The 12334-nt window shown below is 54.1% G+C and overlaps 1 protein-coding gene across 3 annotated transcripts in view; it reads left to right on the top strand.

Annotated features, from left to right (window-relative positions):
• Positions 1-10930, top strand: part of SCARA3 (scavenger receptor class A member 3) — a 37606-nt gene extending 26676 nt beyond the window's left edge. For all 3 annotated transcript variants that reach the window (XM_081136258.1, XM_081136256.1, XM_081136257.1), the window contains exon 6: positions 9077-10930. In XM_081136258.1, the coding sequence (XP_080992384.1) occupies positions 9077-9528 (452 nt within the window). In that variant the 3' untranslated portion in view covers positions 9529-10930. The remainder of the gene's footprint in view (positions 1-9076) is intronic.
• The last annotated feature ends 1404 nt before the right edge of the window (positions 10931-12334 follow it).

Raw genomic sequence — 12334 nt, 5'->3', positions numbered from 1 at the left:
GAGCAGCTTGAATGGCAGCCTGGACCCCTCGCAGAGCCTTCTCTTACTCTGGCCCCGCTCAAAACCAGCAGCTGGAGTAGAACACCCAAATGGGGACTGTGTTGCCTTTGAAAACCTCTAGGGGTGGCGCCTCCTCTTTGACTGTAGGAGGGGCCAGATGCAACCATTTATCTTTCACCTTTGAGGGGATATCTGAACATCCCCATCAACAAGACCCCTAGAAATTCCGCCAACATGGAAGGACCCTAAAGTGGGTCAGATCTGCTTCCCACCAGCTGACACGCGTACTTCTTACACATAGAGCTGTCAGAAAGCGTGAGCTACCGTTTACTTGCTCACTAGGTGCAGTCAGCATAATGTCACTGATGTAACGGACCAGTGTGGTGTCTCGTGGAAGAGAAAGGAGAACAAGATCCCTGTGAACTAAGTTATGACGCAGGCCGGGAGCGCTCATGTGCCTCTGAGGCAGCACAGTAAGGTGTAGCGCGGGCCCGGCCCACAGAGAGCACACCGCTTCCGGTGGGCCTCATTACAGACAGGGATGGACCAAAACGGCATTTGTTAAATCAGTATTTGCACACCAGGGGATGTGTTAATTTGCTCAAGCAGTGAAACCACATGTGGTACAGCAGCTGCAATTGGAGTCACCACCAGGTTAAGTTACAATAATCCTCTGTCTTCTCAGAGACTTAGCACTCTTCTGCCCAGGCCAGATAGGAGGGATAGGTGGGGAGGTGGGGGAGTCACCTCTACCTTTAAGTCCTAATGGTGGCACCAGTCTCTGCAATCCTTCCAGGAATGTGGTGTTACTCTGGTTCACTATTTTCCTAGGTAGGAGAAGTTCTAGTGGTTTCCACGTGGCCTTTCCCACATAATATCCCTCACTCCACAGGTCAGGACCAATGTGGGGATTCTGCCAGCTGCTCAGTATTCTATTTTAATTATACATTCCAGAACTGGGAAATAACCACAGGCTGGATTTGGGGACTCACTGGGCCCACTGTGAGATGGACTTGAGCTAAAGCTCCATGGATCATCTGACCTCCAACTGGTGGGCCACAGTGACAGTGGGTCTCCTGGAACCTGTGTCAGGCCAGAGCCAGTGTCCTGTAGTCCCCCAAAGGCCTGATTATCTCTTTTCCCCAGGCAGTTACTCTGGTGAAAGGCCATGGGTCCCTTTGGGGAAGATTGGAAGAAAGATGAACAGTATAAACATTTGCTGGTGTACTAGAGCCCCTCATCTGGGACCCAGCCTCCCCTTCATTCAAGGGGCGCTGGGTCTGTAAACCAGCGCAAGTCTGAAAATTGAGTGAGGGGTCACGGGACTCTGTTTTTATGACTCATATTAAACTTTATTCACTTGACCTACTTACTCAAAACAAGTAAGCATTTAGTAGGCTTCCTACCTATCTCACTTCTAGGAACACCGTGATCGACTAGCTAGCACCATGGTTCGGCACATGTCAGACTATTCTGATTGCTGCCTTGACTCTCTGTCCATTCAGTGACCACACCCACCTTGCCTCTGGTGGTTGATGTCACCACTTGGCTGCTGCCACCCTGAGATGGGATCCAGTTACCCCCACTGCATTTAGATTTCCGAATTCAGTGACTGCAGGTCTCCCTGTGAGGTCCGGCCTACATAGGAGAGCTATCACAGAGCTCTCCTAGGATGCTGGGCTCCCCTCCCAAACTTATTTCTCACAGTCGTGGTACAAGCCATGTCTTCTGGACCTTCCCAGGGTGGGTGACTAGGTCTCACGCCAACATTACAGTCCCCCTAAGTCTTTGAATCCCTTCCTCTGCATTAAACCCAGGCAGGTCCAGCATTTCTAACTCACTCTCAATGGCCCCTGTTTCATCCAAACAGCCACACAAACTGCTAGAGCCCTTCCTGACTCCCCAAGATGCAACTTTAGATGCATATCTTCCCTGTGTGTGTGTCTGTGTCCAAATTTCCCCTTTTATAAAGCTATCCTGGATTAGGGGCCACCCTAATGCTCGTATTCAAACATGATTATCTCCAAAGACTGTATTTCCAAGTAAGGTCATACTCCCAGGTACTGGGGGTTAGTACTTCAGCATATGATTGTGAGGGGACACCAGTCAACCCTTAACAAACACCATTATTTTTCCATTCTAGTCCTTCACAGCAATATTGCCAACAATTTTGCTCCTGGAAAATGGTCCCAAAGACTCCTAAATCAAGATTCCTTTTCATGAGGAATTTGTATGGCTATAACCAGATTTCCTGGACCCTTTCCCAAGAAGTGTGTATCTTTGTGGGAAGACCGTTCAACCTAAAAATATAGCAGCTCTTGGCTCTAGAGAATAGAATAAGTAGCCACAGAGATCTGGTAGTTCCAGAACATATAGTTGACATTTGGGGGGGCCAAATATCTGGGCCCAATCACTCAGGGAACTCCAGGAAGAAAGGGGGAGGCTCCAACTATCCCAGACAGCTCTGTTCTCTCCACAGAGCTCAGACTTAGAACTAACCTCTCTAATTATCTGGATCTCTTTAGCCATTTAGTCTCCACCTTGTGTTGCCTTCATTTTGTATCACTGAGCATTTCTACCGCTACTAAGGATCATTTTTCTCTTTAGATTGGTGGTTTGGGGGCTCGTGATAGAGTAGATGTTGTAACATAGTCAGTTACTGAGTGTTTCCTTGGTAACTGAAATCTTTCCACAGTATTCCCCTAAAAGATGTGTCTGTGTGACCTCTAGAACACAGTGTTCCAGTCAAGGCAGTAGCAGATAGTTCTTTTCGTTCATCTTCCAGCAATTTGTATCTTTGTTGCATTCAATGTAAGAACAGGTGAACTCTAAAGTTTTCCCATGACAAAGCCCATTCATGCACTTTGATTCATTTTAGCTTCACAGCAACTTTGTACAGTGGACAAGGTGTTGGTATCTTTATTTTATAGAGACTGGCAAAGGTTAAGGAATGAGCTCAAGGTCACACTATAATTTAAAATCCTGACCCCGTGCCATGGGAGACGCACACGTCTAGTGCCCAGCCTGAAGAGGAGACACTGAGAGCCTGAGCTTGCAAATACCCAAAGGCATTTCTGCTCAGTCCTGTATAGGCGTAGGGTGCTGGGCAGACGGTGGAGCAGAAGGGAGATGGGAGACCAAAAGTGTTGGCAGGGGAACTGTGTGAGAACCTCATTGTAAGTATAACCTAACCGTAGTCACGGGAAATTATATTTGCTGGTGTCCTAATAACAGCAGAGTTCTCATCAAAGGACCTCATCTTAGCTGGAGAATAAGGTGGGACATCTGTTTGAGCTCCATTCAACCTCTGCACATTTGCTTATATTTTTTTATTGGCCGATGTTCCTCTTGGTTGTTAAATCACCACATGAAAAATGTCTCACATCTGAAAGAAAATTTTAGGGACAAAATGTACATGCCTTCCTACAGGAACTTTCAGTCATTTATTAATGCATAGACAGGTGCTGACAGGCTCTGATGTTGGAGCTGACAGTGAAGTCTCCCTCCGGCTGGAGCCGAGCTGCTCTCTAGAATAAAGGGACGGGGACAGCAATGGCCACAGCCGATGTGGAAGGTGCCAAGTGCTGATGGCAGGGCTGGGGCCCTTAAACCGCATGGAAAAGGAGCCTGGCCTCTAACTTGCTCTGGGTCCTTAGGGGAATCATTTCATCATTCTGGGCCTCTGTTTTTTACTTGTTTGTGTGGTTGGTCCCCCCCCCCCCCCCCGTAAATGAAGGAACAAGACCAGCTGTTCTCCGAGACCTCTTCCAGCTCTGTGATTAATTCTGAACCTCCATTTGCTCAACAGAAAGTCTGTGGTATTTCCATAGTGTTTGTGCCTCCCAGAATGTTTCTCCCTTCCTGCTCTGTAGGATGCCTTCTCTGTCTGTGCTAGACACTGTTTGTGGGAATTGGGAATTGGAGACAGGAAACCATCTATCATTGCTTATGAGCTGAACGACCTTGTGCAAAACTCTTGGCTACCTTCTACTGAGCTCCCTCATCCACAAACAAAATACCTGCCCTGCCTGTATCCCGTGGGGTAATTGTGAGTATCAGTGTGAACAAGTTTTTGTAAAATAGAAAAGGTGTCCTCATGTAAGGGATGCTTCTGAATCCAGTTTCCTTGATGGCGGGCTCCTTGTCCTGCTCGCCCGGTACCCAGCAGAGGGCCTGGCCAGCGGAAGGTGCTCAGGAGACGTCTGCTCAGTCGTCACGCGTAAATGAAAGCATGAGCAGAGGGCAGAAGCTGAGGGTGAGCAGGAAGGGGGTACAGAGGAATGAAACCTGCAGTCTTGTTCCACAGGCACCACCCTCCCTCCTTCTCCCACACCCAAAGGGTTCGGGAGTTTAAGCAGCGAACGTCGCATTCTTTTGTTGTTTAGGGCAGAGGAGCTACCTGGGGAGGTGGCAGGGGGGAAACGCCTGCAGTGGAGGACTGCTTGTTGCTGGACAGCAAAGGCGACTGGTGAAAAGAACCATGCGGGCTCTGCTGCGGCCTGCGGGAGACCTCACCGTGACATTTGGCCCATTTCAGACGCAAACTTATTTCTAGGGCATGTCCTTGAGGGTCCTACCACTTTGCCGGCCTTGAACTCCAGTTACCTTCTCACCAGCACCCCAAGACTGGATACATGAAGCTGAATGCTCTGCTCGGCTTCTCTGCCCTGTGGGCCTTATAGCAAATGCACACACTTTTTTCTTTTCTCCTGACTCTTGACCCTGAACTTCAGCAGCCCTGAACTCCAGCCCCACTGAAGCCTCCGAAAGCCCTACTCAGCTTCTTAGCTTGACAGCTGCAGCCTTCTGCTTGGCTTCTCAGCCTCTCTGCCCAAACCCATTACTAATCAAGTAATATCAGGCTTAGTTCAGCGAGTCTCCCTTCCCCACGGGGTTTTTAGCTCCTGCACTCTCTCCAAAGCCATCAGAAAGCTGTGTTGGTGTATGATCTAATGATTCCTGTTGTACTTGGTGGGAGGTTTAGTGTGTTACAAGGTAGTCCATTCTAGATACAATACCAGTGCACGTCCACTGGTAGTTTTTTCAGTGCTCCTCGGGTGACAAAAGCTGGGGCTGAGAGTTCTGCACCCAGGCCAACATTCTCATTGAACAGAGGGAGCCTGAAGTCCAAAGCGGGGCAGAGCCTTACCCAGCCACCCAATGTGTTCATGCCAAAGCTGGGACTCAAATCCACCTACCGCGAGTTCCAGGTCATTGTGCCTCCATGGCACCAGGCCAGTTCCCCATAAGGCACCCCTTCTGTCTCCGTGTCCTTCTACCCTGTAAACAGGCTTGTTGCTCTGGGCTGTGAGATGAACTTTGAGCCCCTTCTACCCATGCACCACCCCGCCGCACCCCACCGCAGGGTGGGCAGTGTTGGTACCCTAGAGACCCCCCTCTACTCGTCCCCCCACCCCTTCCCTGTTCCCAGTGCAGACCAGGAGCAGACCACCTACTTGTCCCAGACATGCAGTCAGTTGTGGCTCTGCCTTAATGGGCCAGGATGGCCTAATTACAGGCTCTGGCTTCCTGAGTAATTATGGGTGTCCCCAGGACTCCAGAGTGCTCTGTTCCCTGCTCCCAACTCCACAGCTCAGCCACTGCTGCTCTCGCTGCCTCTTTTGCCTAAAACGCACCCCCCCTCCCTGAAAGTAGTAGGTAGTATTCATTCTTTGCCCTTGAGCTCTGCCGATACCAGGGTCTCAATCCCAGCTATGTCAGGGGCACCCCGTCCTGGAGAGGGCCTTGGTCAGCCTCGGTCCACATGCCTTCCCCCTGTGCTAACCACGAAACTACGGTTGTTGACTTCCTCCCCGGCCGGCCCAGCTCCTGCCAGCTCTCCACTCTCTGACCGCATGATTCATGGCTGACCCAGGAGGGACAGGCGGGGGCTTGGCTCCCCTGAGGAAGGCTGTCTTTCTGGCCATCCCTCCCCCTCTCTGTGGGAATCCTCCCACTCCTCCGGGCAGCACCAGGGCAGAAGGCCCTGGCAGTGGGAGGCCAGGGGTTAGGGAAAGGGCCAGGGCCCCAGCCGCTGTGTGATGAGGCTCACAGGCAGCGGGGTGGGAAGGAGCATGGGTTTCAGAGCTTCCCAGGCCTGGCTTGGAATCCTGTCTCTGCCCCTTACTGGTTGGTGATCTTGGGCAAGTTGCCACTCTGTGGGCTCTACAGTTTCTCATCTATAAAATGGGGCAGTGTCTCAGTGTACAGTGCCGGGCACATCGTAGACCCAAAGGGTTTCTACTCTCGTTGCCCCTCCCTTCCCCGAGCGGAGGCAGGTCACAGAGAAGGCAGGGAGTGGGCCAGGGCTGAGTAGCGCAGAGCAGTCGTAGGTGCACCGGTGTGGTGCGGCCCCGTCCACCGGCCCGTGACATGGGCAGCAAGGAAGGCCGCCGTCTGCATCGCGGGCACCTGCCAATAACCCCAGATGAACCCACCCCGCTCAAGGCCGCTGCCCCGGACCCCTGTCTGGGTCTGAGAGATGGGGTCAGCCGTGCAGCCGCGGTGGGGGTATGGAGGAGGTGACCCCCTTCTTCGTTGTCCTCTTTCCACATATGCTGAGGGCTGTAGCTCCTGGGGAAGTGAGGTGGAGGTGTGACCCAGGCTTCTACACAAACCTTCACCCAGGGCGTGTGGGTGCCCGGCCTTCCCCATCCAGGGAAGACGTCGAGAGCTTTCCCAGAAAGTGGAGCCAAGGGGACTGGCCCGAGGAGTGAGAGAGGGGGCTTCTTCTCTCTGCTGTTGGCATAGACACCCTTAGAAATTCCTTGCATCTGACTTCTGTGCCCTTTGGGGGCCAGGGGAGGAGAGGATGCCCACCGGCGATGGTGGCATGGGAAGGAATAGGTGAAAGTGAAGGGAGAGAGTGAGGGGTCTCCAGCTGGACCTGGAGGCCAGGTAGGGCAGGGCATCCTTGAGATGAAACTTCTCAGGCTTTTCCTGAGTCGAGACTAGAGCTGGAGATTGTGGAGCATTCATCCAAGAGACAAGAGTGGAAGCCACAGAAGTGGCTATAAGAAGAGAGTGAAGAAACAGGGAGCTGGGAGCAGGCCCTGGGAGCCAGGTTTTGGAGCAGGCAGAGGATGAGCCCAAAGAAGCAGGCAGAGGGGCAGGGATGGTCATGGAGCCACAGGGGCCCTGAGGAACTGTCAAGTGCGACTCAGTTTTACAGATAAGGACCTGAGCTTGCTTGGTCAGGGACTTGCCCAGTGTCCGTCCATGGCCTTCTGACTCTGTCCACCCGCACGGCCTCCAGGGCCGCGCCTCCTCGGAATGGCTCTGCTTTTCCTAGCCTCAGCTGGCTCAGGTGCCAAGAGCAGAGTTGGGGTGAAGACAGGGCAGTGGCTTTGCCAGTTCCCAGCCTATCCTGCCAGGCTGGGGGAGGCAGTCCCTGCCCAGGCATCTCCCTGCGCCTGTGTTGTTCTGTGTTGTCCTGGTTGCCTTGTTGGGGTGGTGTGGGGCTCGCTGTGGACCAGAGGGCAGGTCCTGCCTCGAGCTGCTCCCAGGCCAGGGCATTGTCCACCCCTTCGCCCAGCCAGCCTGATGATGGAGTCCCAGCTTGTGCTGCTGGCGGGCCATGTGAGCCGAGCCCACGCAGGGCCACATCCCTGCTGTGTGAGGGAGGTGGGCATGGTGGGCGGTGGCAGGGAGCGGCTGCAAGGTTTTTATTGGCGCTGGCGGGACTGATTCTGTCTGGGTTCCGGTTTCCAGTCTAGATGGCAATAGAGGACGGTATTCACGGACACTCTGTCCCACTTAAACACACTCCGGGAAGGAGACAAGAGGGGAACAGCAGGAGTGGGGAGCATGGGGGAGGGTGGGGTGGCAGCAGGTAGCATTAGCCAGGGAAGGAGCCCTGACAGACCACAGCCGCTGGGAGGGCTCCCAGCTCCCCGCATACAGGATCCCTTCTCTCTGAGAGGTCCCCTGGGCTCTGGTTTCCACTCAGGGACCTCTGGGGATATCACTTCCCCTCCCTGGGCTTTAGTTGCCTCCTTTGTGAAATGACAGAATTGGACTGGCTCTTACCCAGCTCAAAAGCTCCAGGATTCTCTCTGCCAAGGGGATGACGTAAGAGCAGAGTTCTCAGACAGAGCCGACTGCGGGCACTGGACTTCATCGCCCAGGCCAGCTCTGGGGTTCACTGCTCCCACCACTTCTAGGCCGAGACTGCTGCGGAAAGCCCAGCCATCACTGTGACCTGGCCCGTTGGGGCTAAAGCTGTCCTCCACAACTGTGTCCTCACGAGGCCAGGTGATTCTCTCCTCTCTGCTCCTGAGCAGTCTGACATGCCTTGGGCAAGTGATGGCTACACTCCGCTTTGTGTCCTCAGGGTCAGTTACAGCTCTGAGAGGTGGTGACTTGCAGGCCTACGCAACCAGAAGGATATTAAGGTCACCTGATCCCTGGCCTGGGCACTAGACTGGGCTCTTTGAGGAAGGGGCCATGTCCTCATATTGGCATCTCCCCCCAGGCCCTAGGCCAGAGTTGGGCGGGAGCAGGTTTCCACAGCCTTTTGGTGAATCACCCTCTTCGAGTGTATACGGAGCTCTCCCTGCCATGTGCCAGGCTCCAGGCCCAAGATGGAGCATGTAAGCCCGGACTTGGGATTGGGGAGTGAGGTGTGGTGGGGTGAGTACAGCGAACAAAGACCAGGAGGAGGTATCGAAGGCCAGGCCAGCCTCTGGAGCAGGACAGACAGTCTTGACAGACTTGGCCTTTTCCCAGAGCTGTCCAGCTCTCAGTCCCTAACTTGAGTGCCCATGTGGAACTGTGGACTAGCCCTGAAGTCAGAACAAGGAGTGCCCGCCTTGCACCAGGCCTCGTGCTGGACTCAAACACGTGCAATCTCAGAACCTGTGGGCATTATCATCCCTGCCTCACAGATGGTAAAGTCAGCTCAGGAAAGTCAAGTGACAGGCCCAGACCCCCAAAGTATGCAGCTGGCAGACCTTGGCTTTGCATCTGTCGAACCCTCAGGTGTCACAGTGCCCAGTGCACTGCACCTACATCATAGGAAAGCCTCAAGAGACCTGCCCCTCATGGACTGACCTCTCCCCTCTTTCTCTAACCCTAGGTGCCCCCGGCCCTCCAGGACCAAGAGGACTCAAAGGAGACATGGGTTTGAAAGGACCTGTTGGTGGCAGAGGACCAAAAGGAGACCCTGGCAGCTTGGGCCCCCCGGGCCCCCAGGGTCCTCAGGGGCAACCTGGGGAAATTGGACCCATGGGAGAAAGGGGGCCGGTTGGCCTGCGAGGCTTCCCAGGCCTCAAAGGTTCGAAGGGCAGTTTTGGAACTGGAGGCCCAAGAGGACAGCCAGGCCCCAAAGGGGATGTGGGGCCCCCAGGGCCAGAGGGGCCCCCAGGGTCTCCAGGACCAGAGGGGCCTCAGGGAAAACCGGGGATTGCGGGGAAGACGGGTTCACCAGGCCAGCGGGGACCCGTGGGACCTAAGGGTGAACCAGGGATCCAGGGTCCCCCTGGCCTTCCTGGGCCCCCAGGCCCACCAGGAAGCCAGATTCACTACTGAGGAGGGTCCCCAGTTCCAGATGGTGCCACACAGAATGCCGGGAAGGGGCTGAGGGCAGTGAGCTCCCAGAAAGCCTCACATACAGACAGTTGTGTTCCTTTGATCCCGAAAGGGGTTGCCACCAGGCCTGCCCTGCACATTTGGGCTCCCCATTAGTGACTGTACCATGGAAAGCAGCCCCTCACAGACAGACAGACAGACAGACACACACACACACATACACATTTCCCTGCTGGCCAGGGGGGCCAACTGGGTTTCCCTGGCTGGGCAGGAGGAGAGGGCAGAAGACCTCCCTCTCCTGTGACTGAGCCAGCCAGGGAGGTGGCTACCTCGGGAGGAAGGTCTTGACTCTGTCTCTGAATTGGTGACCAACTTCAGGCTTTCCAGCATCTTCACACCCATCTCAGCCAGTACTTTCCTGGGTCTCCCAGTGGTTGAAAAGACCCAGGGAAACCTTTACAGGGGATTATGTTTCAAACTCCAAAGACAGGGTGGATTTGGCAACTGGCAGACCCGCCCCATAACCATGGGAGCAGATCCTGGGACCTGCCTGTCTCACACAGGACAGAGGAATCCACCATGGCCATCATTCTTGGGCCCTGCACACTGTGCCCCCAGGAGCTCAGCAATTTTCCCCCCACATCTCCAGAAAATTCCTTGCTTCAGCCTTGCCTCCACCTGTCAGAAGCATTCCAGAAGAAATCTAAACAGGAGTTTCACCTGTGCAGGGACCTTCTCCAGGCACTGGGGCATTCTGCTACAGTGGCACCCAGCACGTGGAAGATGGCAGAGGGGTGGTGAAGGCTGTGGTCACTGGGCTGCCTGGAGAGCTGCTCCGTCGCTGTCCATTCCTGGGGTGGGCCCTCTGTGGTGGCTGGGGGAGGGCTGACCCCCGATAACAGGGCAGTTCTCCCTTCTGCACCCAGATCTCCCGCCCACTGACCTCACCCCACTGTGACACGGAATGGCCCACAGCCTCTCTGTGTGAGTAGCACAACCGAATGAGAAGGGACAGACCTGAACATCCACAAGAGGCTCATTCGGATGTCCCCCCTCACCCATCTCCAGCTTTCTGGGCACCCTGGCGGAAAGGAGCACGGAGGAAGTTCCCCCAGCAGGAAGAAGGCTGCTCATAGGCTCAGCTTGCTGTGAGGTGGCCCCACCTTTGTGTTCCAGCAGAGGCTGACCACCCCGGGGTGCGGCGCGGAGCTGTCTCCTCCCCGGCCTGACTCGGAGAGCAGACCCTCTTCCCCTTCCAGCAGCCTTGATGCCGCCTCCCTTCTCGTAATAGATGTGCAACTGGTTTGCACTCCTCCCGTCCCCACTGCCATGTAATTCTCCTGTCTACATATGATATCGTGCAACATAGTATTAATGACTCAGTAAAGAGCTGTTTCCAAGAGGGAGGTGTCTGCTAATCCTTTCTGCCCAGCCGGGGCATGATGGCTTCCGAGGCTCCTCCTCATGTGGCCTTTGAAGGGGAGCCAGTGGATGAAGAGTCCCCTACCTACTCAGTCGCACTGCGGAGTCTGGGTCTAAACCCCTGGGTCTAAACTCTGCACTCTGCTGGGAGTTCACGGGAGTCTTGTTGGGACCAGGGACCAGGTATGTCTGGGGGGATTACCCCATGAAGAGCAGGGACCCGGCGGGAAACAAGGTGAGCTTTATTAATGGGGCGGCATGGCCCCAGGGCTCTTCAAGTAAAAGGAGAATGGAAAATAAGATAGGCCCGGACCCCTGAGTGATACCTCCTGCTTCCCCCTTCTGTCTCTGAGACAAGGAGCTAGAACAGAAGGAAGAAGAGGTCAGGCCAGAGTTGTCCCAAAGGGCCTGGCTCTCCAGGAAACAAAGGCTAGCTGGGTCCCCTGTGAATCAGCCGGCCCGCTCCGGGGTTTGTGGGGGAGCTCTGTCCTTGGGAGCCAGCTCCTAAGGCATATGTCCTAGTCTTTTGGGGCTGCTTCAACAGAATACCATAGACCGGGAGCCTTATAAACAACAAATTTATTTCTCACAGCGCTGGAGGCTGGGAAGTCCAAGATCTCAGTGGTGAGAGCGGCTTTCTGGTTCAGAGAGCCATCTTTTCGCAGTGCTCTCTCATGGCAAAAGGATCGAGGGAGCTCTCTGGGGTCTCTTATAAAGGCACTAATTCCATTCATAAAAGCTTCACCCTCATGACCTAATCACATCCCAAGGGCATCACCTCCACACTTTGGGGTTAGGTTTTCAATATACAAATTTTGCAGGGACACAAGCATTCAGTCTGTGGCAGCACAATAGCTACCTAACTTCATGGCCTAGTGAAAGCCCTGTTTTGCCTTTTTTTGGGGGGGGGGAGGTGGAAGGGGTACACATTAAGCAGGGTTCTCCAGAGAAACAGAATAGGAGGTATAGATGTTTATATGAAGAGAGAAGCTGGAAAGTCCCATGATCTGCCATCTGCAAGCTGTAGACCAAGGAGAGCCAAAGGGGACGTTTCAGTCCAAGGGCAGGAGAAGGCCCGTGTCCCAGCTCGTGCTGTGAGGCAGAGGGAGAGAATTTGTCCCTCCTCACCTTTTTGTCTTATTAAAATCCCTCAACAATTTGGATAATAACCATCTGCTTTGGGGGGGGGGGGAGGGCAATCTTTCCTGAGTCCACTGGTTCAAATGCTAATTTCTTCCAGAAACACCCTCAGACACACCTAGAAATAATGTTTACCAGATATCGGCATCCCAAGGCCCGGTCAAGTTGGTAGGTAAAATTAACCCTCACAGGGTTCTTGGTAGAGGAAGTGAGCAGAGAAGTGAAAGAGTGGGAATGGGCCTAA

Source organism: Miniopterus schreibersii (assembly GCF_964146895.1).
Source record: "Miniopterus schreibersii genome assembly, chromosome: 4".
NCBI lineage: Eukaryota > Metazoa > Chordata > Mammalia > Chiroptera > Miniopteridae > Miniopterus > Miniopterus schreibersii.
Note: the sequence above shows the minus strand (reverse complement) of the source record. Positions and strands in the feature narration are given on the sequence as shown.